The sequence below is a fragment of the Anastrepha ludens genome, chromosome 5, assembly GCF_028408465.1.
Source record: "Anastrepha ludens isolate Willacy chromosome 5, idAnaLude1.1, whole genome shotgun sequence".
NCBI lineage: Eukaryota > Metazoa > Arthropoda > Insecta > Diptera > Tephritidae > Anastrepha > Anastrepha ludens.
Genome location: NC_071501.1, coordinates 64,900,682 through 64,925,380, shown reverse-complemented (window position 1 = coordinate 64,925,380; position 24,699 = coordinate 64,900,682). Strand labels below are relative to the sequence as shown.

Genomic DNA, 24,699 nt, shown 5'->3' with positions numbered 1-24,699 from the left:
CAAGTAAAATTCGAGTTAATTAGTATATTACACCATATTTTACCAAAAATAAACTAGTTTGGCAGGGTCTAGATTTGTTCTAGTTCAAATGAAATAAAAAACAATTTTAAATTTTTCAAAAGAATTTTTATTTTAAATAATTTTTTTGTATTCTCAGTCAACTTACCTTACCTAAATGCTTTGCTACTGTTACGCTCTTACCAGAACGAGACATCGCTGTCAACACTGCTGACTTAGAGTCCACGGCCATCCACTCTCATTGTCTATTAGAGTACCGAAACACATTGACTTAAATCAGACTAGGTCATACCCGTATAATATTTACTGTTTGCTTTTCGAAAAAGTATGTATCCAAATTTAAAGTATTTTCCTACAAGGCAGCTAAAAGCCGTGTATGGAGAATTTTTACTGAGGATAACATCAAATGAGAATATGTATGTATGTGTGTGTATATGGTAAATATGAAACTAAATTGAAAATGCAGTTAGACAAAAGCTCAACGAACTGCTTGCCATTTGTTGAGTGAATATGGAACTTAAGCGTGCACATGAGTTTCATTCTGAATTTGTTGGTCAAAAGGAATAGTTAGTAAAATTCCCAAAGTGAGCTGAACGCGTGCAAAAATAAAGCACTCATAAAATAATTAAAAAGTGTACAAATTTACACGTGCAAACGTACATACGTATACCTAAATAAGCACACAGTTCTGCCTATCGTAAACAAGTGAAGAACATAATTAAAATTATTTACTTGAATAAAAAGTTGTTGAATTTTAATATTCTACAAAATCTCATACACAACTGCATACAAACAATATATAATTCCTTCGTACTTATTGTTCGTTGAACTTAAACCACTAACCTAGAGTTAACTGCAAATATGAATTTTTCCATAAAATTTCTACACAAATGATGGGATGTGGTTCATCGGTGGATACAAATAGTGTAATTGACGAACCCATACAGAGCTTGGAGCGTTGGCAGCAGGGCGATATGGTAAATGACGAGCGAATAAAATATAGAAATTTATATATATGTACGTTCGAGTATATTAATTTCTATGGTTTCCCCTTCGCAGGATCCGGCAGCCGTCGTTGAGGAATTCGTGCGCTTGGATGAGCAAATCAGCAAGCTAGAGGAGGCTTGTCCAGGTCCACGTATGGCCACCGCTGAAGCTTGGGTTGAACACTTGCAGTCGCAACGCGATTCATTGCTCGGTGTTGACAGCTTAGATCCGGCCTTGAATCCACAACACAGTGAGCTGTTGCATCAGCAGCAACAGCAACAACAAATGAATGGTGAAATATTAACTTTAAATGACATCGATGCAGCAACGCCACCTCCCATACATCAGCCCCCATTACAACCACTGAGCGTTACTACAGCAAGAACAACAACAATGGCAAAAGCAAGCAGAGACTTACTGCAAAATGGCACGCTGCCTCGCAGAAATGACGCCGCCACAAAGGGCATAGGCAATGGGGCACGACACGTTAATAACAACATCGTAGCGAATACACCCACTCAGGACTTGGCTAATGTGAGTTGTAAACACAAACACGTGCCGCACACACACACACATGTACACGAGAACAACAAAAGAAAAACCCTGCAGTAAATCAAAGTGTCACGGGGCTTGCGCGCTTTCGATCATATTCAGATATTTGAACTAATACAGATAGCTTCTGAGGTGAATATGTACTAGGTATGGGGCGGCCGCCGTAGCCGAATGGGTTGATGCGTGACTACCATTCGGAATTCACAGAGAGAACGTTGGTTCGAATCTCGGTGAAACACCAAAATTAAGAAAAAGATTTTTCTAATAGCGGTCGCCCCTCGGCAGGCAATGACAAACCTCCGAGTGTATGCCATGAAAAAGCTCCTCATAAAAAATAAAATATCTGCCGTTCGGAGCCGGCTTGCAACTGTAGGTCTCTCCATTTGTGGAACAACATCAAGACGCACACCACAAATAGGAGGAGGAGCTCAGCCAAACACCCAAAAAGGGTGTACGCGCCAATTATATACATATATATATGTCAGACGTATATATGGGGCAGACTTTTGAGTTCTTGTGAAAATATGGGCTTCGACGACGAGTGTCGCAAAATCCAGCTTCTGATCGAGCGTAGTTTTACGTGACATATAGACGGTGCGTGTGGACAATAAACATCATATTGTCAAAATTTTTACAATCAACTGAATGTATTTTTGCCACAAAAAAGTGTTTCATAAAGGTAAAGTGATGTGCGCAGGCAGCATAAAGTTGCAGATCGCTCCATTTGTGTGGTAATATCTAGAAGCTCACCACAAATAGGAGGAGACGCTTGACCTAAGTTTAATCGAAGTATGAATGTAGTGCCAAACAATAGCAATAGGCAATCTGTGTATAATTGAATTTATTTATTTATTTATTACTAATTAGTTATACCTAAATAGTTAAGCACATTAAACCTTTATGCGGATAGTGTCTAAAGGTCTAATGTGCGTTCCTGCTGGCAGCTTTACCCTACGGTGCTCACACTTGGTACTAGCATCATCAAGTCAAAGCATTCATCAGAGCTCTGAAATGAAAGCAACTGCTATAACAATTAGCAGTGCAGAATGAAAACAGTAACCACCTTTATAAGTTACCAAGTCTATCTGAAATTTTTGCTAACGGATTGACACAAGACCAAACTTTATGTAGTCGCATTTGGTTTGGGAGCCAACTTCCTTCTTGTACATCGAAACGTCATGATTCGTTTTATACAAAATCCATCTACATTTTCAATTATTAATAATCCCGACTGTTGAAACTACTGTCTCATCGACCTTACCACCTAACCAAGGTACTTGACTTGTGTCGCACACCTGATGCTAACAAGGTCTAAACGAATCACCGACAAACGATCCGGTAACTTTTTCACATTGAGTAGCTTCTAGGGCCTTTTAAACCAAGATTTTGACACCGCATACACTAGCAGTTGTTTGTTATCTCAACGCTTTCCTCTTAATCTCTTATCTGTACTGACTCTCCACCAAAACGAGATCATCCGCGTAAATATTCAAATAACATAGCGTCAACACTTGCCAAAGCCGGATATCCAACATAAAGCTTCAAACTAGTGGACCACGAGAAAACCTCCTAAGTGCAACTCTAAGCCATTCTTTCACAAAACCCTGCTCTAGCAGACTTTCTGCCAGAAAGAGAGATCCCCCCAAAAACCATCTCCTTACATTCAAATTCTTCCAAAACCACTTCCTCTGTATTATTCCCACATTTGTTATTGCTGGGTTTATGCATATCCAAGTGCCAAAGTTCATATTCCTCATTCGCCGGTTTCTGAATATGAATGTAATTGTGTAGGTTTTATGTATTCACGTAGAAAGTATTGGCGCGTTTAAGAAATTTTCTTACTTCCTTCCTGTAGTGGTTTTCGTAATTATAGCTGTTAACTGTTGTTGCCTTTTAGTTTATCATTTGTCCGTGAAACATAATTTCAGGCCATTCCTCGGAAATGCGTTGCCTTTTTGCTGTTGTTTTGATGATATAGACATTTGTTTTATAATCTCTTTGATTTATATAACTGACATAGTGGTCAGCTCCTCCCTAGAGGCTTAATTATGGGAATTGGTTTTCCCAATAGCAGATGCGTTCTTATACAAATACGAAGCTAATTTAATTCCTATACTACATTTTGTTCAACAGGGAAGCGCTGCAATTGTAATTTGCGTTTATCCTGCACCCGTAACAGTTGAGCCACTGCATTGAGATAATAAGGTTAATTCGGTGAAAAAAAGGCATATTTTTAAGATTATTTTTCTTTTTTGGCAATACAAATAGCGCTTTCACTATTCAGTAAACTTCCATATTATTAAAGTTTTGTATTATTACTTTAATAATATGAAAATTCAACGAGTAACAGTTAGCCTTCGAAAGCGCATCGAAAAAAAAATTATTTTGCGGTGGACAGCATAATTCGTAACAGGATTAGGTGAAAAAGCGATTCTTCCACTATATTAGGGGTATTTTTATTATTTATTTTACTTAACGTTCCAGAAAATGCATCAAATTAAAATATCTTTTGTACATAAAGCTCTACCATTAACGGAACTTTTTAATGACAACTTACGTAGATTATTAAGCTTTTTATAATAAGATATATACGCAATTTGGGCATATTGTTCAGCCATTAAAATTGCAAAACCACTATTTTTTAAACCGCTTGCCGAATGCGGCCGCAGTGGCCGAATGGGTTGGGGCGTGACTACCATTCGGAAATATACAGGTTCGAAACCCAGGACGTGAAACACCAAATGATAGAAAAGATGTTTACTAATTGAGGTCGCCACTCGGCAAGCAATGACCATATTTTTGCTATGAAGAAACTCCTCATAAAAACATATCTGCCGTTCGGAGTCGGCTTAAAACTGTAGACCACTCCGTTTGGGGATCAACATCAAAACGCACGCCACAAATAGGAAGAGGAGCTCGGCCAAACATTCAAAGAGCCCCATTTATATACGTAATATACAATACATACATAAGTATATAAGCCCTAAAGCTGAAAACTTGCAGAAACATGCGTTCTTTGAAACCGCGCAATTATACATTCACTTAGAAACGATATAAAAAAATACAAAAAAATATTAGTAAAAATGTCTGTGTAGCCTCTCCAAATCCCTGTAACCTTTCCGAAGTCCAGCTTGTTAACGTAGCCATACCTTTAACTTTTGTCTTTAGAAGATGCTTTCGATTCGCTACTTCTCTGCTCGCTATGTGTGGACTCTGCTCGTTTGACGAAAAATTTTCCTGTGAAAGCAACAGCGAAGTTATCGAATAAAATTCGGTGCTAGTTTAGGTTTGGTTAGCCAGGTTGCTTGTCTGGGCTCTAAGGCCCATTGTGATACCTGCATTTGGTTTCCATCCCTAACTAAGTTGCTTAAATCACTTAGATCTTTTTAAGGAGGTAACTAGTCCCTCCAGCGAAACATTTTGCAAATTTCCCAGGTCTTAAGAAATATAACTGTTAAGATATTTGGCATGGCTTCTTTGAAGTGCCGGATATTCAGAGCACAGGTTTTGTACCGACTCATCTCCACAACTCCAGCATAAGTCATTGTGAGGTACCCTCATTCTACTGGCTAGGGTGCCAATAGTGCATTGACTCGTTATAACATCTGTGAGGACATTGGTAGTTGATCTGTTGAGTCCTAGTAGACATATTGTTCTTTTAAGATTCACTTTTGACCAGAACTCTTTGGAGAACCTACAGTTAATAGTCAGAAACCACCTTCTATTGCTTTCCGCGATTACGCTCAAATCAATCGCAGTGCACAGTTCGTTTAGAGGAATGCTCATGTCCCCTACCACTCGCTGAAAGTCGAGCTCAGAGCCTTTCCTTGCACACTCCACTTTTTCATTTCCCTTCACTTCATAGTGGCCGGGAACCCAACAAATTGTGGTATTGTGTTGTTACCCAAGGGAGAGTGACCTCCTGCATTCTTTAACACATGTTGAAATAATGCGCACTGAGGTCAGTGCCTTGATCGCTGCTTGACTATCAACAAAAATGGCAAGGTTTGCCGGAGATAAGTCTATTAGTCTTATCATTTGCTGATTTGTCTATAACGTAGATCTCAGCTTGGAAGACGCTACACCAGTCTGGGAATCTAAAGAAGCAATTTAAGAATAATTGTTCCAAGTACACTCCTGATGCAGTGCCATTGTTCATCTTTGAGCCGTCAATAAAAATATGGTAGCCACTATCATCTCATTTGACTTTGGTCTACCAATCCTTTCTGTCGAGTATTCGTATTTTATAGTCGTTGTTCAGATCTATCTTGGGTACACGACAGTCTGTTATCGATGCGTCTTGCAAGTGCTTCACAGATAGTAGAACTAATGCATGGTCGTGAGTATTTTTTTCAGCATCTCTGCTGCTATGTTATGGTTAAATTTGATAAAACTATTGTAGAATAACTCCTTATTTTCAATGCTGCCAACTCTCTTTTAATAGAGTTTCATTAGACCGCGTTCATGCAGGTAGACTTTTGTTGCTTCAACCTTGCGAATTCTCTTTTGGTGTTCCCGCTTGTTCATACAAATTGCAGTTGCTAGTCAACAACGACATTGAGAAGAACGAGAATTCAAACGGTGTTGGCAGAGCGCAAATGCTTACTTGTATGAACGCCATCTTACTACAATAATACTCATCAAAACAAAACATCCAAGCAAATGTAATTTTTGCCAGCTCCATTCCAGTGCTACCAACATATTTTTATTTATAACAGTTCCTTCACACATTCCAAACTTCGTGCGAATTTAATAAAAATTCAATGAATTTCCATTAAAATTTCATACTTTTTGAACAGAATTTTTAGGAAAGTTTCCGACACTTTGACAGTTTTAAAGCCGATTGTATTTTAGCATAAGTGCAATTTTCAAGTGGCTCAAAACTCGCGTTAGTTTTTAATTCGTTTTGTAAGCGGTCTTATGCATTGTCTCCATCTATCCAATGCTCAACTTTTTTTATATGAAAGAATACACCAAAAAAATGATTAAAACTAAATAAGAATCAAATAAATTGCCAAAACTTGTCATAAGTCCCTGTCCTATAGTTATTTAATGCAGCGTATGTATGTCAATAGACGCTTGGCTGGACGTGATGTAGGAAAATGAGCAATTTTCGTTGGAAGAAAATATTTTGCTTAAGGGTCTCCCTAATCTACAGGCTTTGCACAATAGAATTTGATTGAACTAATCATAATTATAGAAGGAATGCATTAGTTGTAGAAAATTGTGTTTGGTTACGCATCCGCCCCGACATACTCGTACTTGTTTATTGCGCCGAAATTATGGAAGAATTGTTATCGCAATAAGTATCTACCTACATCTATTGAAGAAAATTACCAACTTAAGTAGGCGAATCGATTTGTGAAGATACTTTAGGTTATTTGGAGGGAAAAGGAAGCCGACCATGCACGCAAGTTTAAACAACTATACATACATTCATGCACACATATATATAACACCTATACCTAGGTGTAGGTGTTTGTTTAACTGGCAATAGAAGCCAAGCTAACGAATAATCAGTTACGATTAAAATGAGGATTAACAATTGAAGTAAGAAGATCTGAGAAGTGTGAACTCAAGGCGAGTTCAACTATTGAAAATTATCAAACTAAATTTGTAAACATAATAGGACTATGAATAAGTTCGTGCGGTTTTTTTTCGAAATTTGAAACTTTATTGACGTAAAATGGTTACAAATTTAATATTCAAAATATTGTCCATCGCTTACTACTACTTTTTCCCATCTTTCTGGCAATTCACGGATTCCCTTTTGTGAAAAATTCGGTCGGTTTTGCCGCAATCCACGAATCGATCCATTTTTTGACTTCATCGTAATTACGGAAGTGCTGGTCAGCCAGGCCATGTTGCATCGATCGGAAGAGATAGTAATCGGATGGCGCAAGGTCTGGACTATACGGCGGGTGGGGTAGGACATCCCATTTGAGCGTTTCTAAGTATGTTTTGACCACTTGTGCAACATGTGGCCGAGCATTGTCATGTTGCAAAATAACTTTGTCGTGTCTATCGGCGTATTGCGGCCGTTTTTCTCGCAGTGCTCGGCTCAAACGCATCAATTGTCGTCGGTAGACATCCCCCGTAATCGTTTCATTCGGTTTCAGTAGCTCATAATACACAACACCCAGCTGGTCCCACCAGATACGCAGCATAACCTTCAGGCCATGAATATTCTGCGCCGACGTCGATGTTGAAGCATGGCCAGGGTATCCATACGTTGCCCGACGTTTTGGATTGTCGTAATGGACCCACTTTTCATCGCCAGTCACAATTCGATGCAAAAAACCCTTTCTTTTGTGCCGTTGAAGCAGTTGTTCGCATGCCATAAAACGGCGTTCAACGTCTCTTGGCTTCAATTCATACGGCACCCAATGGCCTACCTTTCGGATCATTCCCATGGCTTTTAAACGTTTGGAAATGGTTGATTGATCAACTCCCAAAGTTTTTGCAACCTCTTCTTGCGTTTGAGCCGGATCTTGATCGAGCAATTCCTCCAATTCGGTATCCATGAACTTTGGCGGCGCACCCTCGCGTTCTTCGTCTTCCAAGCCAAAATCACCACTTTTAAAGCGTGCAAACCACTTCTGGCACGTTCGCTCAGATAGAGCATGCTCACCATAAACTTCCACCAAGATACGATGACTTTCGGCTGCTTTTTTCTTCATATTAAAATAATGAAGAAGAATTCCCCGCAAAAACACATTATTTGGCACGAAATTCGACATTTTCAAGTGTGGTAAAAATATTGTTGTTTACGCTTCAAATAAAAAACTTATACTGACGTTTGTGCCTTACGACAGTAGCTCTCCAATGAATGTTTGGAAATGTGGATCGATGGAATAATAATCAAGTTACGCCATCTGTTGTAAAACCGCACGAACTTATTCATAGTCCTATTAGTTCACCTTTTCATGAACAACTGGTCGCAAAGATGTGGGGAATATATTTATAAAGGGTGTTTTTTTAGAGGTTAGGTTTTCAAGATGAAATAAAACGTATATAATTTAAAATTATGGCCAAGAATTTAGCTTTATTATAAAGATAAGGGTTTGCCATTATGTTTTAAAAATGATTTCGGGCAAGTGGCCGCCGCGGCTGGCTCGAATAAATTCCAGCCGAGAGGCCCAATTTTCGACCACTTTTTGCAGCAATTGGGGCCGTATGTCAGCAATAACGCGCCGAATACTCTCTTCCAAGACGTCAATCGTCTCGGGCTTATCTGCGTAGACAAGCGACTTCACATAGCCCCACAAGAAATAGTCCAGCGGTGTTATATCGCACGATCTTGGAGGCCACGCCACAGGTCCACGGCGCGAGATATTGCGCTCACCAAAAGTTTCCTTCAATAAATCGATTGTTGCGTTGGCTGTATGGCATGTAGCGCCGTCTTGTTGGAACCAAAGGTCGTCCACATCAACATCGTCCAATTCAGGCACGAAAAAGTCATTAATCATGGCTCTATAGCGCTCTCCATTGACTGTAACATTATGGCCGGCTTCATTTTTAAAGAAATATGGACCAATGATTCCCTCTGCCCATAGAGCACACCAAACAGTGACTTTTTGTAGATGTAACGGCGTCTCAGCAATGGCTTGTGGATTATGTTCACTCCAAATGCGACAATTTTGCTTATTGGCATACCCATTCAACCAAAAGTGAGCTTCATCGCTGAACAAAATTTTCTTGTGATGCGTCGCGCGAACCGAACCATTATTTTCGTAATAAATTTGCACGATTTGCAAACGTTGTTCAGGTGTAAGTCTATTCATTATGAAATGGCAAACCAAACTGAGAATAAATCAAGTGACAGCTGTCAAAAAGACCATCTACGAAAAAAGTAGTGCCAACTTGAAAACCTAACCTCTAAAAAAACACCCTTTATTTATGTAATATAAAAATTATTGCAATATAATTATGGTTACATATTTAAAGTTGAAGAAACTGGAAGAGAAAAAAAATAAAATAAATAATTGGCGCGTACACTTCTGTTAGGTGTTTGGCCGAGCTCCTCCTCCTATTTGTGGTGTGCGTCTTGATGTTGTTCCACAAATGGAGGGACCTACAGTTTCAAGCCGACTCCGAACGGCAGATATTTTTATGAGGAGCTTTTTCATGGCAGAAATACACTCGGAGGTTTGCCATTGCCTGCCGAGGGGCGACCGCTATTAGAAAAATGTTTTTATTAATTTTGCCTTCACCGAGATTCGAACTAACGACCTCTCGGTGAATTCCGAATGGTAATCACGCACCAACCCATTCGGCTACGGCGGCCGCCTGGAAGAGAAAGTTAGAGATATTCTCGAAGAGCTATTACAGTTTGATGCACGACAGCTTTCCTTACCACGTCTTGGCTTATCACGTCCTGCTTCAAGTTCGTTTGCAGGAAACAACTGCGGCTGACCATTAGTGAAATGACCATTCGAACAACCCATTTTTTAAGCACACTTTCGATTGTTTGGGTTCCAATTTCATGAATGGCAACTTCGATTTCGTGTTTTAAAGCATCAATCGTCTCTAGATGGTTCGCATAGCATTTGTCCTTACGGCTCCCCACAAAAAATAGTCCAATAGTCCAACGGGCTTAAATCATAGCTCCGAGGCGGCCAATTGATATCGGAATTTCCGCTAATTATTCGGTTTTCAAAAACGGGTGCCAAAAGTTCGAGTGTAACTTTGGCAGTGTGACAAGTTGCACCGTCCTGTTGAAACCAAATGTCCATGTCATCCTCTTCAATTTTTGGGAACAACTCGTTGAGCATGTCACGGTAACGCTCGCCATTTATTGTAACCGTGGCTCCTCGCTCATTTTCGAAAAAAAATGGCCCGATGATGCCGCCAGACCAAAAACCGCACCAAACAGTGACTCGTTGTGGATGCATTTGCTTCTCTACAGTAACGTGTGGATTTTCTGAGCCCCAAATCCGACAATTTTGCTTATTGACGTAGCCACTGATGTGAAAATCAGAAAAGAAGAAGAAGACTCACCACTTTGGAAATAGGTTTTCAATATTTCCCAATTTTGTTCAAGCGTACAGCGTCCCATTTCGTAAATGTCAAATTTTTAACTAAATTATGAACACATTTGCCATACATAAAGGTACATATGTATGTATGTTCATATGTGTGCATGATTAAAAACCAACTTTATGAAACAGGAAATATTAGGTACAAGTTTGGACTTAATTCTTTGAAGACAATTTTTGTACAGGGCTGCCATATGATATTCTATTACAAAAATTACTAATACTCGTATTGGAGGCCGCCGGAGCCGAATGGGTTGGTGTGTGACTACCATTCGGAATTCACAAAGAGAACGTCGGTTCGAATCTCGGTGGAATGCCAAAATTAAGAAAAAGATTTTTCTAATAGCGATCGCTCCTCAGCAGGGAATGGCAAACCTCCGAGTGTATTTCTGTCATGAAAAAGCTCCTCATAAAAATATTTGCCGTTCGGAGTCGGCTGGAAATGGTAGGTTCCTCCATTTGTGAAACAACATCAAGACGCACACCACAAAGAGGAGGAGGAGCTCGGTCAAACACCCAAAAAAAGGGTGTACGCGCCAATTATATATATATATTATATATATACATATATAATACTCGTATTGGCTAACTTTTTGTTCACAGAGCTTTGTTTAAAGCTACTTATTAAGCAATTTCCAAACAATGTTTTTTAAAATGTTTAGGCCCACTAATTTTATAAAAAAATGTCATCTGCTTTTGGAACATTTCTTTGAAACGGTCGTTTTAGATTTATTATTTACAATCCGGGAGTACAGGAATCTTTCAAAATTAGCCTCATAGTTTTGTACTTGAGTATGTTGAAAATGTTTGATTCTGATTTGTTGCAAATGAAGATTCCTTTCTTTAATCGTTCCAAAACTCGCAAGCATCCAAAGCTCACTCCGAAATAGTCCTTCTACTAAAACATTGTTTTCAATCTCCAGCTTGCCATCAATTTGGGTGTGGTTGGTGATGCTAGTAAGGCTTCCACTCATGAGGACTTTTTTGCCAACCTCAGCGAATCAGCTCTTTATTTGACGTCGATTCGATACTACACAGAAATACTGGAACACATTAAAGTGCGACTGAAAACCTTAACGGAGAGCTACAACGAATTAAATGAATTGTATGTACATCACGATGGAATTATAGGTGTGCATAACATTCTTTTGTTTCATTCAAGTTGTTTCAATATTAAAAATGTATCCATTATCATCTCTTGCCAGCGTTCATCAGTGGCGGCACCTACATGACCCGTTTGGAAGAGAGTCTAGACTCACAGTTAGAGTCGGCGCGTGACGTGCGCGATAAGCTGGGCAGCGCATTGGAGCAATGGCGTATATGTGGCACGCTAATGCGTGCGAGTGCGAGTTCGGCGACGCAAGCGTTGAAGCAATGGCAGCAGCTGACAAAAGCCATGTAAGTTCAAATCATGCAGTCAACAACGGCATAATCAACTGTGTTTTGTTTCTTTTTTGCAGCGATCCAAAACTAAAAGTACAACTAGCGTTGGAGTGCCGCACTTCATTACAAGCATCCTTGATATCGGTTGAGTGTGCGCAGTTGGCGCTACCTCATGTGGAAATCAAACATATAAGCAATCGGCAACTGCTAGCAGTGAAGCATTGCAATACCTACATGATTACAGATATTGCAAATTTGTCAAGGTAAAAAGCGCAAAAATAAGAAGCTGCATATCCCAGTGTTTGACATTTTTTGATTTTTCTTTGTAGGTACCAGCATACGACTAAGGTATTTACCTCGTTTGAGAGTAATATCTCCAAGGCATCGATGTGGTTGTATGAAATGTTTAATAAAACCTTACGCCAAGACTTCAATAAAGCCGAAGAGACAGTGCGCAATTTAGCAAAAACTTTAAGGGATCACAGAGAGGAAATTTTTACCGCAGCTCGCAAATAGTAATCATTTGATAATTACGTCTAACTTATTAAAGTTGTTTCCAAAGTATTGTAATTCGGGGGTTTTCTTTTAATAGGCTATATTTGTTAACAAATTAAGATATTAATAAAGAGTAAGTTAATAAACTTAATACCAATAAGTTTTTTTCGGCGTACGTTCCTCCTCAATGCCCATTTCTTCCATGATATCCATTTCAAATGTCGCCAGCTTTGGTTGGAAAGTAATTTCCCCCACCACGGTGCCTACAATTCAGGTTAAAAAAATAAGTATGCATACAGTTATTTACAGTAATGAAAAGTACCGGGAGTATCCTTTTCACGTTCGATATACGCATTTGCTGTTTTATAATCATGTGTTTGATTGTTCGTCTCTGGTATGGGTATAATTCGCCCGGTGCGCACAGATACTCGCACTTGTTCACCTTCTTCAGTGTACCTCCATTCGAAATCTGTGCCTTGTAAGTCAGAAGGATCTACCAAACGGATATCTTTTGTAACCTTTAAAGAAACTCATTAAGATTTTTAATTTGATTTACTTCCGAAAGTAGTTTACATCCAATGGTGCCTCCGATTTGATCAGTACTCCTGGAAATCCCTCTTCACCCCCAACTGTACGATAATGCCAATTTAAGCCTTCCACTATCACCCAGTTGCGTTCGGGTATAACCTGTGAGACAATACCTTGCTTGCCTTTATCTTTGCCCACCAGCACTTCAATGCGATCACCACGAAAGAAACTCCACTCCTCTGTTCAAAAGGAAAAATTCTTAAAACTGTTTTTATTTGGTCATAGGCAAAGAAAATTTATACTCACCCACTGGGTTAAGAAAGACTTTTTTGCGAATAGTTCCGGGCATATTTTGTTGCCGGAACTGACCAGTCCATGGTCGATTTGTAGTGTACCGAAAACGTTTGCGTTCTACTGTGCGCGGCAGATAGTTGGGCACACCAGAAGGTGTTTTCCAATGGACCTTTCATAGAATATTCGCAGATTAAAAGAAGGTACATATAATTCATGCAGATTTGTAAACGATTTATTGGAGAATCTATTGCTCTAAGATACTTCACAAACCTGTTTTTTACTTCTTTCAATATATTCCTTTGGAAAGTTTGAAAAGTTTTTTAATTTACTGCACAAAAATTGTGTTAGCCTCATTTTAATGTAATATTTGTTACAAAACCAAACCAAATGGCAAATGTATAAAAAAACTCGTGAAGCAAATTTTGATAACATAAACAGCTGATTCTGACAATTCACTGTAACGCGTTTGGGATACGAGGTAACAAAATTAATTAGTAAGTCTGTTTCTATCTGGGAAATTATCCGTAAATGAGAGTAAACTGACAAAATTATTTCAAGAGAATACGATGCCCACTCCCCTGTGAGCCGGTCCTACGTTATAGGAATGACCCAGGTTTTGCCGACCAAAGGTTGCCGCCCCAGTAAACTGGCCCCACTGAACTACTTTTAGTTTGTATAATAATTTTATTGTTATGTAAACCTTTATAAAATAAAATAAAAAAGAAAATATTTTTGTGCCGGAAATGTACCATCAAATAACCAGAATAGGATTTATTTATTTGTGCGTCTTTGAAAGATTCCCGAATGACCTTTTATGCTACATTTTGTTCCTTCATTTTTTCTGAACAAAGTCATGCTGCAATCAAAACACTATTGCATTGACTGGGAAAGTCCAATATATCCATGTCCTTAGCTAATTAGTGTTTTTGATCATAGTCTTATTAATTAAATATAAATTTTCGGGCCGAACAAAGTAAACAATTTTATAACACGAGGCTCGTCCTTTATTTTTTATTGAGAATAATTACCTCAATTATCTAAGTAAAAGTAAAACCAGATTGTACGATGTATTCTACATTTTTCAGTAATGTTTTATTTTTTATTATCTAAAAAGTATGCGGATTATCTATGGTATGCGGACCACTTTTATAGAATCTACTACTTTTTTTTTGCTAAATTGTATTTCTATCGTAACTACCACCATATGTTTAAAGTCTACCACATTTTACGATTTCTTATATTTTCTATAATTAGTAATAGACATGAGTATTTTTGTAAATACGATTTTTCTACTCTTATTCTACTTTCTAAAAGTGAAAACCTCACCGGTCGCGGGGTTATAGTTTTTAAGTTATTTGATTTCAAAATTTGTAAAATTTACCAAGAATTCTCCTATTTTGGTTATTTCAACAACCAGAAGTGCTGCCAGACATCTTATAAATAAACTATATAAAACCTTTTAGAAGGTAATAAATGAATAAAAATACAAAACTTTCTAGTTTATTTCTATATTATATGCGTCTAAAAGTTTTCAATCAATGTTCTGTAAGAAGCTCCTGAAATCGATTCCGGCGTTTCATCCTCATTTTCGAAGAAATATGGACCGATAACTCTAGTGGCCATAACACCGCACCAAACAGTATATTTAGATGGGTGCAACTGATGTTGGTGTGTTGCCCTTGGATTTTCAGAGCCTCACAATCTACAGTTTTGTAAGTTGACATAACCATTTAAATGTAAAAGCACTTCATCCGACATATGCCGATATTTACGCTGCGTTAAACAATTGATCGTTGACAAGAATAGAATTTTAACGCGTTGTGTTGTACTGTAGGGCTCCATAATAAATTTCCAAAAAATCAATTATCACCTACAAACAGAGAAAAATAAATACATATATAGTATATAGGCATATACTACATGTGGATAGTTTCCCCACAGTTTTAATAATTATTAAAATAAATGTGATAAGTGCACTTATTGTATCAAAATTTGGTGAAAGTAAAAGACAAATCTTATTAACAAATAACTTTAAAACTATTATTAACTGAATAGTGTTGGTGCTAGTTTTAGCAAAATAAGCACTAAATCAACATCTCCTGTGAGTTTCATTGGAAAATTCGTAATATTTCTCTCAAAACAAGTGGCGGTCCATCGTATGGAGTCCTAGCCTGTCAATGTTTTTCGTCATTCTTTTGAAACAATGAAATTTTAATTTTGTTTTTCTTTTACATTAGTAAGTATTTTTACTCAAATGTAAGTTGATTTTGTTGTAGCAGGATAAACATTCCCCATACTTACATACGGGGAATGCTGCTGGAGTGGCAGTCCTTGGCCGGATATAAATCCGGGTAGTTTCGGTAACGTAGAACCGACTGCCGTGGAAACGTAAGTCGACGAGTAAGTCTACCCCATTGTTTCGGAATCTACCACAATTTTTAACGCTTATCCACCACTAAAAACATATTTACCATATTCACACTAATCTATACATCTCGGCTGCGATCAGCTGTTCCTACATATTTCATAGAACAGTTTATTTCACATTCTTCTTAGTATAGCAAATTTATAATTTTGTAAATTTTTTTACGGCCAAGTGAAACAAAAGTTTATAAACAAATATTCAAACTCGACTTTGTGTGGAAATTATTGAAAGGGATATGTGCATGCATATCAATTTAAAAGGAAGAAATAATCCCATGTAAGAGGCAATTGTGGGGAATATAAGAGAAGCAGCGGTGATTGGCTGCTACTGCTGTTGCTCATAACACACGCAGTTACGTTTATTATTAAATGAATTATAAATTACAGCTTGTGCTGATTGCTAATTAGTCATAAATACATTACCACGGCCGATACGAACACATTCAGTAGAATTGCTGATTTCGATTGGACTAGTCAAACAAGTAATTTAATTGCAACAAATTGTAATAATTAGTGGGGGTGGGAAAAGTGAAAGTAAAAATGTCCTACGACACACTTAATATAGAAGGTGAAAAGCGAGAGCCGGCTTTGCTACAAAAACATGCAAAATTCTTTGTGAGATTTTTAAATTTGCTACCAGCGCGTCTAGCTTCACATGACTCCACCAGGTAAAGTTGCAAAATGTATTACTAATAGAATTTTATTAAAACTTCTACTACTCCGACAGAGGCACCATTGCATTCTTTGCCGTGTGTGGTCTGGATGTGCTGAACTCACTGCCACTACTTACGCCACAAATGCAAAAGGATATAATCGAATGGATTTATGGTGGTTTGGTAATTTCACAAGAGGGAGAAAGAAAAAGTTGCAGTGGTTTTCAGGTAAACACGACTACGGTTTTACAAACCCAAAGTCATTAATCAAAAGAACCTGACAGGTGACGGTAATTTATTTGCATACATAAATACGAGTTTTATCTATGTGCGTGAACCAACAGAAAAACATTACCTTCAGATAAACATTGCTTCAGTCATTTAGACAAACATGCCTTGATTTATTCTCCTTTGATAGGCCAAGCAACACGGTTTGTTTCTGAGACATAGTTCATATATTGCTGATAAATTCAAATAAAGAGCCTAGTATCTGTAGATAAAATCCTACATTGCTATTCTTATAAATTAACTGTTTTCTTATCTCATCTTCATTTTCTAAATTAAAAAAAAAACCGTATTTCTTATCGGTGAAGCAATATGTGGATGTATTGGTAAATTGTTTTAAATCAAACAACTATGTTCATAATAAATTGTCGTTCCATAAATAATTGTCGTTTCAGACGGTAGATGATGAGTTTTTTCAAGAGCTTTTTAAATACAATTTACCACCTGTTGCTTCACTTTCTGCTAAAAGAAAATATTACAATACTATCGTACTATCATATTTTTGAAAAATGTTTATACTCATAACCGTAACAATTTATTTCAGGGTTCGCGCTGTGTAAATATCATTTCCGATGATGAGCAACTGCTTGCCAATGCCAGATGCTATCAATGGGGCCACCTTGCGATGACATACACCGGTATTGCCATATTAGCAACGCTTGGGGATGACTTAAGTCGTTTGGATCGAAAAAACATTGTCGATGGTGGGTAAAAGGTCTTGCTTTCATTGAAATTCTAATAAAAAGAAAATAACTATTCCCTAGGTGTCGCGGCAGTACAACGTCCTGATGGCAGTTTTAGCGCCTGCATAGATGGCAGTGAGAACGATATGCGTTTCGTATTTTGTGCAGCTGCCATTTGCCATATGTTGGACTATTGGGGCAATGTTGATAAAGAAAATATGTTTCAGTTTATAAGAAGTTGCATTGTAAGTGATAAAATCGCTAATAGTTTAATATAATATACTTGACAATAATCTTTGTACTGTTTGTAGCGTTATGATAATGGCTTTAGCCAGTATCTGGAAGGAGAAGCTCATGGGGGTACTACATTTTGTGCATTAGCTGCGCTTGAGTTGAGTGGCCAGCTGCATCGCTTGGACGAAACTACGAGGGAAAATATAAAACGTTGGCTGATTTTTAGACAAGCAAGATTTCTAGATTATTAAACTTGTGAAAAGTGATTGTTAATATAAAATTATTTCAGGTAAATGGTTTTCAAGGTCGGCCCAACAAAACCGTAGACACTTGCTACTCCTTTTGGATTGGTGCAGCGCTGCGTATTTTAGGTGCCTTCGAACTAATCAATTATGCTGAGAATCGCGCATATATTATGGAAACACAAGACGGCATAGTAGGTGGCTTCTCCAAATGGCCACAATCTACAACCGACCCATTCCATACATACTTTGGCCTTTGTGGTCTATCGTTTATGAATGAGCCTGGTTTATTGGAAGTTATGCCCAGTTTGAATATATCTACACGCGCTTATAATCGCCTGAGGCAACTTCATGCGAAGTGGCAAATTGATAGTGCAGATGAAACATTTCCAAGTCACGACACGCCGGTATCAAAGCTCAGCAGTGATGAAAATTCAACGTCCGTTACCTCGCCGCTTATAGCAGCACAATAATGCGCATTTGTTCTAGCCTCTATATAAAAATATATTAAGCTAAAATGATGTTGCTGGAAGTGATTCATGATCGGTTGCGCATTTGTTTTATCGGTACGCAACTTACTTATGCTGGTGTAATTATCATTATTTTTAAAATGGTTTTTTGTAGGACGCTTTTTTGCAGCTTACATATTTTCCAGCCCAGTCTTTTTGCTAACAATTTATTAAAGAAATAACTCGATCAGTTTTATTTTATACTCTATAAATGTCTGATTCTAATGCATTCGTCCTTTGCATTAATTAAAAAAATTCAATTGTCCATGATAACAGTCAAGTGTACACGGTTCAGTTAAGTCGAGAGAATCCAATCGTATTACATGTGTCGAGGGAAACTATTGTGAAAGCATAAGCACAACTATTTTTTAATAGTATTTAATTATATTTGTCGGTATTGCAAATAAAATCTTACAAATAAATTTAACTTAAAATATTTTCTATAGAGAATCACACAAATATATATAAAGTCTTAAACAGTTAAATAGGCGTTCCAATTAAACTTGTAAGTATAGACAATTAATATACCCCGGTATGGCTGGAACATTATAGCCCAGTTGCGGTCTATCGATGAAGAGGTGGCCACGCAGTGGCGCCAACACGCGCTCCGTTACGTTCGGACATCGATGCACCATCAGCGATTGGAGATGTCGGCATGATGTAGTTAGAACGCTGCAAATAAACGAAAAGTAGAGCATAAATAAGCTCCGATGTCTTAGATGTCTCTCACATTTATAGTAGATTGCAAATCAGTAAATGAGAAAATCACTGGGATAAAAATCGGTTAAATACATGTCTAATTGACTTTGTCGATCGATGTGCGCGCGTTTCCGTAGCGGTGCTAATGAACGCTCCGTAACACGCGGACAACGTTGCACGAGTAGTGAACGTAGCTGAGTGCAATGCATCGCGATTGCACTGCAAATAGAAAAGAGAAGAATGGGAAAACACGGTGAGCGTACGTCACTAAGCACTTAAAAGTGTACAGTTTCTGAAAAGTTGTAATTAAAAAAATAAACTATACGCCTTAACCAATACTTATTACTTACTGTATGCCATAGTCGGAAATGGCAGCACAGCCGACCAAATTGATGTGCTCTAAGCCACTGCAGTAGTTGGCAATCTGGATTAATACTTGGTCGGTTACACTAGGAGTATTGGCGAGTGACAAAACATTTAATTTGTTTAACTTTCGGAAAAACATAATCAAGCAACGCTCCCCAATTGCTGTACAATGTGAAATGTCAAACTCGACTAAATTGTTATGGTGTAAAGTTAAAGCATCCACCGCACCCGTAGTTAACCACTGGCATTTTGAGAGTTTCAAAATGCGTAGTTCCTTACATTCAATTATGATTGGCTGCAACGCCAACGGTGTAATATTTACGCACTCATTCAGATTTACCACTCGTAATCGGGTATTTTCAGCTAAAATTGGCAGCAAGTATTCATCTGTCATCCAGTGACAGCGTGCCAAATGCAGGCTTTCAACGCGGCGGCAGCATTTCCCAAGGACAGCGAATGCTAATTCTATGTTTCGACTATTATTACCAGCTACATTAATGTCTTTACGGCGTTCAAATGCAGCTTCTACGAAGCGTTTGGCAGTTTGCGAGCAACAACGCAAATTAAAAAGTTCCTTGAGACTAAGGAATTCCGCAACCATGGGGATCAAAACATCCTGCCAACTTATTTCGAATAGTGTCACTATTGACGACGCATCCCCTCTTGGTAGAGCTATTGCCTTGGAGGCTAGATGATTCTCCTCCGCTTGTAGGCTACACATTACTGTAATTTATGGGGTAGAAGACCACGATCCCGAAATATATTGTTTATGATAATTCAATACAAAATTAATTATATTTGAAATCAATTTGATTGGATTCACTGCGTCGTCAGTATTTTGCTAGTTCATTTTATTTTCCGTTTTGATCCTGAATACACATTAATAAAACAGCTGATGTGGAGAAGGGTGCAACAGATGAAAAAAACCTTATTTCGACATAAAGCTGTTTACAGGAGGCGGTTTCTGATTCAAATTTTACTTGAATGTCATGGCAGAATGGTGCAAGTAGCGTTTCAATTAATCGCTTTCAATAAAATTGGCCAAATTTAAGACATTTAACTTTTTCATCGAGCAACTCTTGGTTTTTTTACACTCTGTAGTTCATGCACGCCCATCTTGAAAGTGAAATTGTACTGAGGGACTGCGTTTACGATTGGTACAACTTTTTAACATCCAAATAGTGTTTCTATGATAGTTAAATCATGTTAACGGCTTTTTACTCAATTTGTGTAAGCCATTTCTCAAGCAATTTCGGCAACTGTTTGACACGCTCGGAGTTTACGAGGTTGCAATTAAAATAAACCAATATATTGGATAATAGAAAGAAGTGAAATTAATATATAAGTAAACTTAAATGAAGTTAAAAAATTCGCAAATATAAGAGATATTTAATGCTCAAAAGAATTTAAAATCCAATTAATGAGTTTAAAATCTTAATAATAATAAAAGAAAATCTTTGCCAAAATTAATGAATTTCCAAGCCGAGCTCGTACAAGATAAAAATATTACAAAAATTAAAAAAAAGATTCAATTAACAAACCTTTATCTATATTACTTTGTTTAATAAAAAATTTTAATATTCGCTGATTGATTCACAAAAAATACCACAAAGTGGCTTACATCGTGGGTTTAGATGAATACCCCTAGTCGTGAAATTGACAAGTACCTTCTGAAGAATTTGCATATTCTAACATTTAAGTAGTGAATTTGAATTTTTATTTTTTTGTGATTGTTTATTTTACGTCCATGTTGAATTGAAAACAAGTTACATTTTAGATATCGCAGGTTGTGACAATTGCCAACAGACCTTCGTAAAAAATGTCTGTGTGTAGTGCAGCTGAAATTGCAGAAAAACGTCGAATAGCTTTGGAGAAACTGGCCGCCAAGAAAAAACGCTTGGCTAATACCGTGTCTACCGAAATCACTAAAGGGACTGCGACGCAACAGCAGCCTTCTTTTAAGCAGCAACATCAGTCATACCAGCAAGCTACAACAGTCAACCAACAACAAAATGCAGCAGAAAAACCCTCCGCAGCGGCCATAAATTTCTTAAATGATTTAAAGCGAGGTAACGTAGGTGGATATGGTAAGAATACACGTGATGCTTCACATCCTTACCGGCGTGATGCATTTTCGGGTAAACAGAATACCAATGCCACACACACGTCAAACAACGAGCATAAACAAGTAGCACCTGTTTTTATCTCTAAAGTAAGCTGCAAGGTGCACATGGTGAGCAACACACGCTTCGTTGTGCAGCCTTCATGTTTTCATGGCAAACTGATTGATGTCTTCAAAAGCATACCATCGAAAGCTTATGGTTTGTAACGGCGGGCTGAAAAATAAATTTTAGCTTAGCATATTTCCATTCCTCAACTTGTAGATAGCTCCAAACGTATTTGGAGTTTTGGACTCCAAGACTATGAACTCCTGCAAAGTAAAGTTTTGCTTATGAAACCGGAAGTCGTCATTGGCTCTATACCTAAGAATGTGATTTCGGTGTGTCGTTCGCCGGCTGTAGAAATCGAACGCACTTGCTTGTCTTCAATTGAACCAAAGTTAGCACAAAAACTGTTACCATTTCAGCAGGAAGGTGTTTGGTAGGTACTACAAGAAATGCGCTAAATTATTTTAATTTATATTTAAATTTGTTAGCTTTGCTATAGCGCATCATGGTCGTCTCATGATTTGTGATGAAATGGGTCTTGGCAAAACGTATCAGGCGCTAGCGGTGGCCGACTTTTATAAAGAATCCTGGCCGCTACTGATTTGCACCACTGCTTCTATTAGGTTTAAATTCTCTAAAAATATTTGTATTCCGTTTATATTTTTTTTCGCTCCACAGAGAGTCTTGGGCCTCACATGTACGTGAGCTTCTACCCAGCATACCAATTCATTACATACAAGTCCTCACCAATAATCAACAATTTATTGAGGATGCAAAGGTTCTCATTACCAGTTATAATATGATGGACCGGCATGTTGAACAGCTAATGCAACGTAATTTCGGCTTTGTAATTTTCGATGAATCACACACTTTAAAAAATTCAAAAACCAAATGTTCCATGGTGGCGGGACGTCTATCGAAGCAAGCACGACATGTGATTTTATTATCTGGCACACCAGCGCTTTCACGGCCTTTGGAGTTATTCACACAAATCCTTATGATTGATCGCAAGTTTATGACCTTTATAGATTTCAGTATGTAAGGCTCATTATTGGAAAGTTTAGTGTCGCTTAATTGTATTCCCCTGCAACAGCTTCTCGTTACTGTGATGGCAAACAAACGAATTTCGGTTGGGATGCGTCAGGTCAGTCGAATCTGGAGGAGTTAAATGTGGTGCTCAAATTGAAATTTATGATACGTCGTACAAAGGAAGCTGTTTTACCACAATTGGCTGGGAAGCAACGGTAAGTGGTTCGAACGTAAACTTTGGTTTCATCTCCTTATGGATTTTTTATTACAGAGAAACAGTTCTGCTAGACCCGGCGCTATTACAATATAATAATGACACGCAACATAACTTAGAAACGCTTAGTAAGAGTTTCTCGTCAAGCAAAGGTCACGAGCGAAAGGAAATCCTTTTAAAATTTTATTCCACAACGGCTGAGGTCAAAGCGCGTGCTGTCTGGTAAGTCATGCATTTTCCTAACCCTTTTCACTTCCTTTATTTATGAACCGTTTCCTATACAACGAAACACAGTGCATACCTGAAAAATATTATTAAGGAAAACATAAAGTTTATTGTGTTTGCACATCATCGTGTCATGATGGACTCCATTACCGATTGTTTGAACAAATTAAATGTTAATTTTATACGTATAGATGGCAGCACCAAAAACGAAGCCAGAGCAGTAAGACTTTTTTAAATGAAAATCCTATGAAGTGAATATATTGAAAACTGTTTTATTACACAGGAATATATTGACAAATTCCAAACAAAATCTTCATGCAAAGTAGCGGTGCTCTCGCTTCGAGCTTGTAATGCAGGCATCACTCTAACGGCGGCTGAAATGATTATTTTTGCCGAATTGGACTGGAATCCCAGTGTATGCTAAACTACTTCATTCATGACCAGCAATTATGTTAAATTTGTGAATTTCTTTTGCTTTCGCCAGACCTTAGCGCAGGCTGAAAGTCGCGCACATCGAATTGGCCAGACTAAACCGATTATTTGTCGCTATTTGTTGGCCGCTAAAACTTCTGATGATATTATATGGAATATGTTAAAAGACAAACAAGATGTATTAAATAGAGCTGGACTCTTTTGCGAAGACTTACAGGATGCTACGCATACCAGAGCACCAACGGATGTGAGTAGCCGCTTACTGCAATTTTTACTTTACTGTTTGCGTTAATCTTTTGTTTAATAGTCGCATACAATCGAAAACTATTTCTCGCCTACAAAGAAGGACAACCAACCGGCAGCTAGTGTTGAATTTGAGGCAAATACTAAATCGAAACCAACGGAAAGTGTTACAAATGATTTAACAAACGAATTGGACTTGAGTAAAGAGTTGGAAAATATTGGAGACTTCTTTCAGGATGACGATGATGATGCGTTCAAGGGCCTGATGTTTTGATTGTTTTGTATTCTAGACAAAATTTATAAAATGCTTATTTAAGAACTGAGAAGTGCATGAAAACTGTGTTCACCTACATTTTTTGGGTCACAATTTGCCTTGAAATAAATTTATAAATATTAATGTTATCTGAAAACAATTTTTTGAAGCTAACTTAAGGTAAACTCCTAACGGGCACCTACCTACATTAAACGGACATCTATCTCCCTTGGGTGGGCATTTTTTCCTATACCAAGTTTTAGGTATAAATTGGCCTGACGCGGACAGTTATTTGTCATAAAATTTACACAAATTCCTCCATTGAGCGGACGCGAACCTCTTATCAAGGGACATTAAAATTTTCAGAACAAATCAAAATCTCTGTTCAGTGGACGCGAACTCCTTATAGGCAATAAATAAATATAACAAAATATAAAAAAAGTGAAATAGCATACATGCTTAGTAAATGGAAAAATGGGACTTCTCGGATAAAGTGTGATGTTTTTTTCATGCATACATTTAGTTTGGTTTGCGAGGTGATTTTATTAACGTTTACGAGGAAAACAATGTGTCTACCCGGGCATTAGCCAGTAGGTACAGTATCGGACAAAAAATCTACAACTGCAATGCAGCCTTCAATTTATTTTTTGTCATAATGTCATTCTTCACTCAATTGCAATTCAATTTCACGCTATGGATACTAGATCATCTGAGTAATATTTTCCAAAAAATCTTTTCAAGATCC

General features: G+C 37.8%; 5 protein-coding genes across 7 annotated transcripts; 3 read left to right on the top strand and 2 right to left on the bottom strand.

The window, feature by feature from the left end:
- The first annotated feature begins 594 nt into the window (after nt 1-594).
- LOC128864315 (uncharacterized) lies at nt 595-12,624 on the top strand. The gene is made up of 6 exons (XM_054103920.1): nt 595-995; nt 1,078-1,539; nt 11,519-11,726; nt 11,801-11,993; nt 12,056-12,241; nt 12,308-12,624. Exons 1-6 carry the CDS (start codon nt 909-911, stop codon nt 12,492-12,494), a joined length of 1,323 nt encoding a protein of 440 aa, XP_053959895.1. The 5' UTR covers nt 595-908; the 3' UTR covers nt 12,495-12,624.
- Nucleotides 12,545-13,713, bottom strand: LOC128864316 (probable 39S ribosomal protein L24, mitochondrial). Its single transcript, XM_054103921.1, has 5 exons — nt 13,566-13,713; nt 13,308-13,464; nt 13,047-13,240; nt 12,796-12,991; nt 12,545-12,736 (listed from the first exon to the last, which is right to left on the bottom strand). The coding sequence occupies exons 1-5, from the start codon at nt 13,647-13,649 to the stop codon at nt 12,621-12,623; spliced, it is 747 nt and encodes a 248-aa protein (XP_053959896.1). The 5' UTR covers nt 13,650-13,713; the 3' UTR covers nt 12,545-12,620.
- A 2,076-nt stretch (nt 13,714-15,789) lies between these two features.
- On the top strand, nt 15,790-18,784 carry LOC128863381 (geranylgeranyl transferase type-1 subunit beta). 2 transcript variants are annotated; one of them, XR_008454597.1, is made up of 7 exons: nt 15,790-16,387; nt 16,447-16,600; nt 17,202-17,361; nt 17,422-17,585; nt 17,652-17,804; nt 17,864-18,382; nt 18,441-18,784. XR_008454597.1 is itself a non-coding variant. In XM_054102509.1 (7 exons), exons 2-7 carry the CDS (start codon nt 16,260-16,262, stop codon nt 18,287-18,289), a joined length of 1,185 nt encoding a protein of 394 aa, XP_053958484.1. In that variant the 5' UTR covers nt 15,790-15,996; nt 16,107-16,259; the 3' UTR covers nt 18,290-18,784. The 2 variants fall into 2 exon arrangements, 1 of the variants encoding a protein (XP_053958484.1); XM_054102509.1 differs by having other exon boundaries at nt 15,790-15,996; nt 16,107-16,387; nt 17,864-18,784.
- LOC128863382 (F-box/LRR-repeat protein 15) lies at nt 18,696-20,287 on the bottom strand. Of its 2 annotated transcripts, XM_054102512.1 has the most exons (3): nt 19,375-20,287; nt 19,056-19,243; nt 18,907-18,997 (listed from the first exon to the last, which is right to left on the bottom strand). In XM_054102512.1, the coding sequence occupies exons 1-2, from the start codon at nt 20,109-20,111 to the stop codon at nt 19,075-19,077; spliced, it is 906 nt and encodes a 301-aa protein (XP_053958487.1). In that variant the 5' UTR covers nt 20,112-20,287; the 3' UTR covers nt 18,907-18,997; nt 19,056-19,074. The 2 variants fall into 2 exon arrangements, with proteins under 2 accessions (XP_053958486.1, XP_053958487.1); XM_054102511.1 differs by lacking the exon at nt 19,056-19,243 and having other exon boundaries at nt 18,696-18,997; nt 19,375-20,285.
- Nucleotides 20,288-21,046: 759 nt separating this feature from the next.
- On the top strand, nt 21,047-24,114 carry LOC128864088 (SWI/SNF-related matrix-associated actin-dependent regulator of chromatin subfamily A-like protein 1). The gene is made up of 10 exons (XM_054103586.1): nt 21,047-21,711; nt 21,775-21,991; nt 22,047-22,181; nt 22,237-22,592; nt 22,652-22,802; nt 22,859-23,023; nt 23,096-23,246; nt 23,310-23,441; nt 23,511-23,705; nt 23,766-24,114. The coding sequence occupies exons 1-10, from the start codon at nt 21,210-21,212 to the stop codon at nt 23,973-23,975; spliced, it is 2,214 nt and encodes a 737-aa protein (XP_053959561.1). The 5' UTR covers nt 21,047-21,209; the 3' UTR covers nt 23,976-24,114.
- The last annotated feature ends 585 nt before the right edge of the window (nt 24,115-24,699 follow it).

Coding starts and splice junctions, on each gene's coding strand:
- LOC128863382 (XM_054102511.1), bottom strand. CDS start 20,111: ATGTGTAGCCTACAAGCGGAGGAGAATCATCTAGCCTCCAAGGCAATA. Junction 18,998..19,374: donor ATTTCCGACTATGGCATACA/GTAAGTAATAAG, acceptor GTTTATTTGCAG/CGTTCTAACTACATCATGCC.
- LOC128863381 (XM_054102509.1), top strand. CDS start 16,260: ATGTCCTACGACACACTTAATATAGAAGGTGAAAAGCGAGAGCCGGCT. Junction 16,388..16,446: donor GCTTCACATGACTCCACCAG/GTAAAGTTGCAA, acceptor CTACTCCGACAG/AGGCACCATTGCATTCTTTG. Junction 17,362..17,421: donor TCGAAAAAACATTGTCGATG/GTGGGTAAAAGG, acceptor ACTATTCCCTAG/GTGTCGCGGCAGTACAACGT.
- LOC128864088 (XM_054103586.1), top strand. CDS start 21,210: ATGTCTGTGTGTAGTGCAGCTGAAATTGCAGAAAAACGTCGAATAGCT. Junction 22,803..22,858: donor CAATTGGCTGGGAAGCAACG/GTAAGTGGTTCG, acceptor TTTTTATTACAG/AGAAACAGTTCTGCTAGACC. Junction 23,024..23,095: donor GTCAAAGCGCGTGCTGTCTG/GTAAGTCATGCA, acceptor AACGAAACACAG/TGCATACCTGAAAAATATTA.
- LOC128864315 (XM_054103920.1), top strand. CDS start 909: ATGATGGGATGTGGTTCATCGGTGGATACAAATAGTGTAATTGACGAA. Junction 996..1,077: donor GTTGGCAGCAGGGCGATATG/GTAAATGACGAG, acceptor TCCCCTTCGCAG/GATCCGGCAGCCGTCGTTGA. Junction 11,994..12,055: donor CAGCAGCTGACAAAAGCCAT/GTAAGTTCAAAT, acceptor TCTTTTTTGCAG/CGATCCAAAACTAAAAGTAC.
- LOC128864316 (XM_054103921.1), bottom strand. CDS start 13,649: ATGAGGCTAACACAATTTTTGTGCAGTAAATTAAAAAACTTTTCAAAC. Junction 13,465..13,565: donor TTGAAAGAAGTAAAAAACAG/GTTTGTGAAGTA, acceptor ATTCTATGAAAG/GTCCATTGGAAAACACCTTC. Junction 13,241..13,307: donor AGTCTTTCTTAACCCAGTGG/GTGAGTATAAAT, acceptor CCTTTTGAACAG/AGGAGTGGAGTTTCTTTCGT.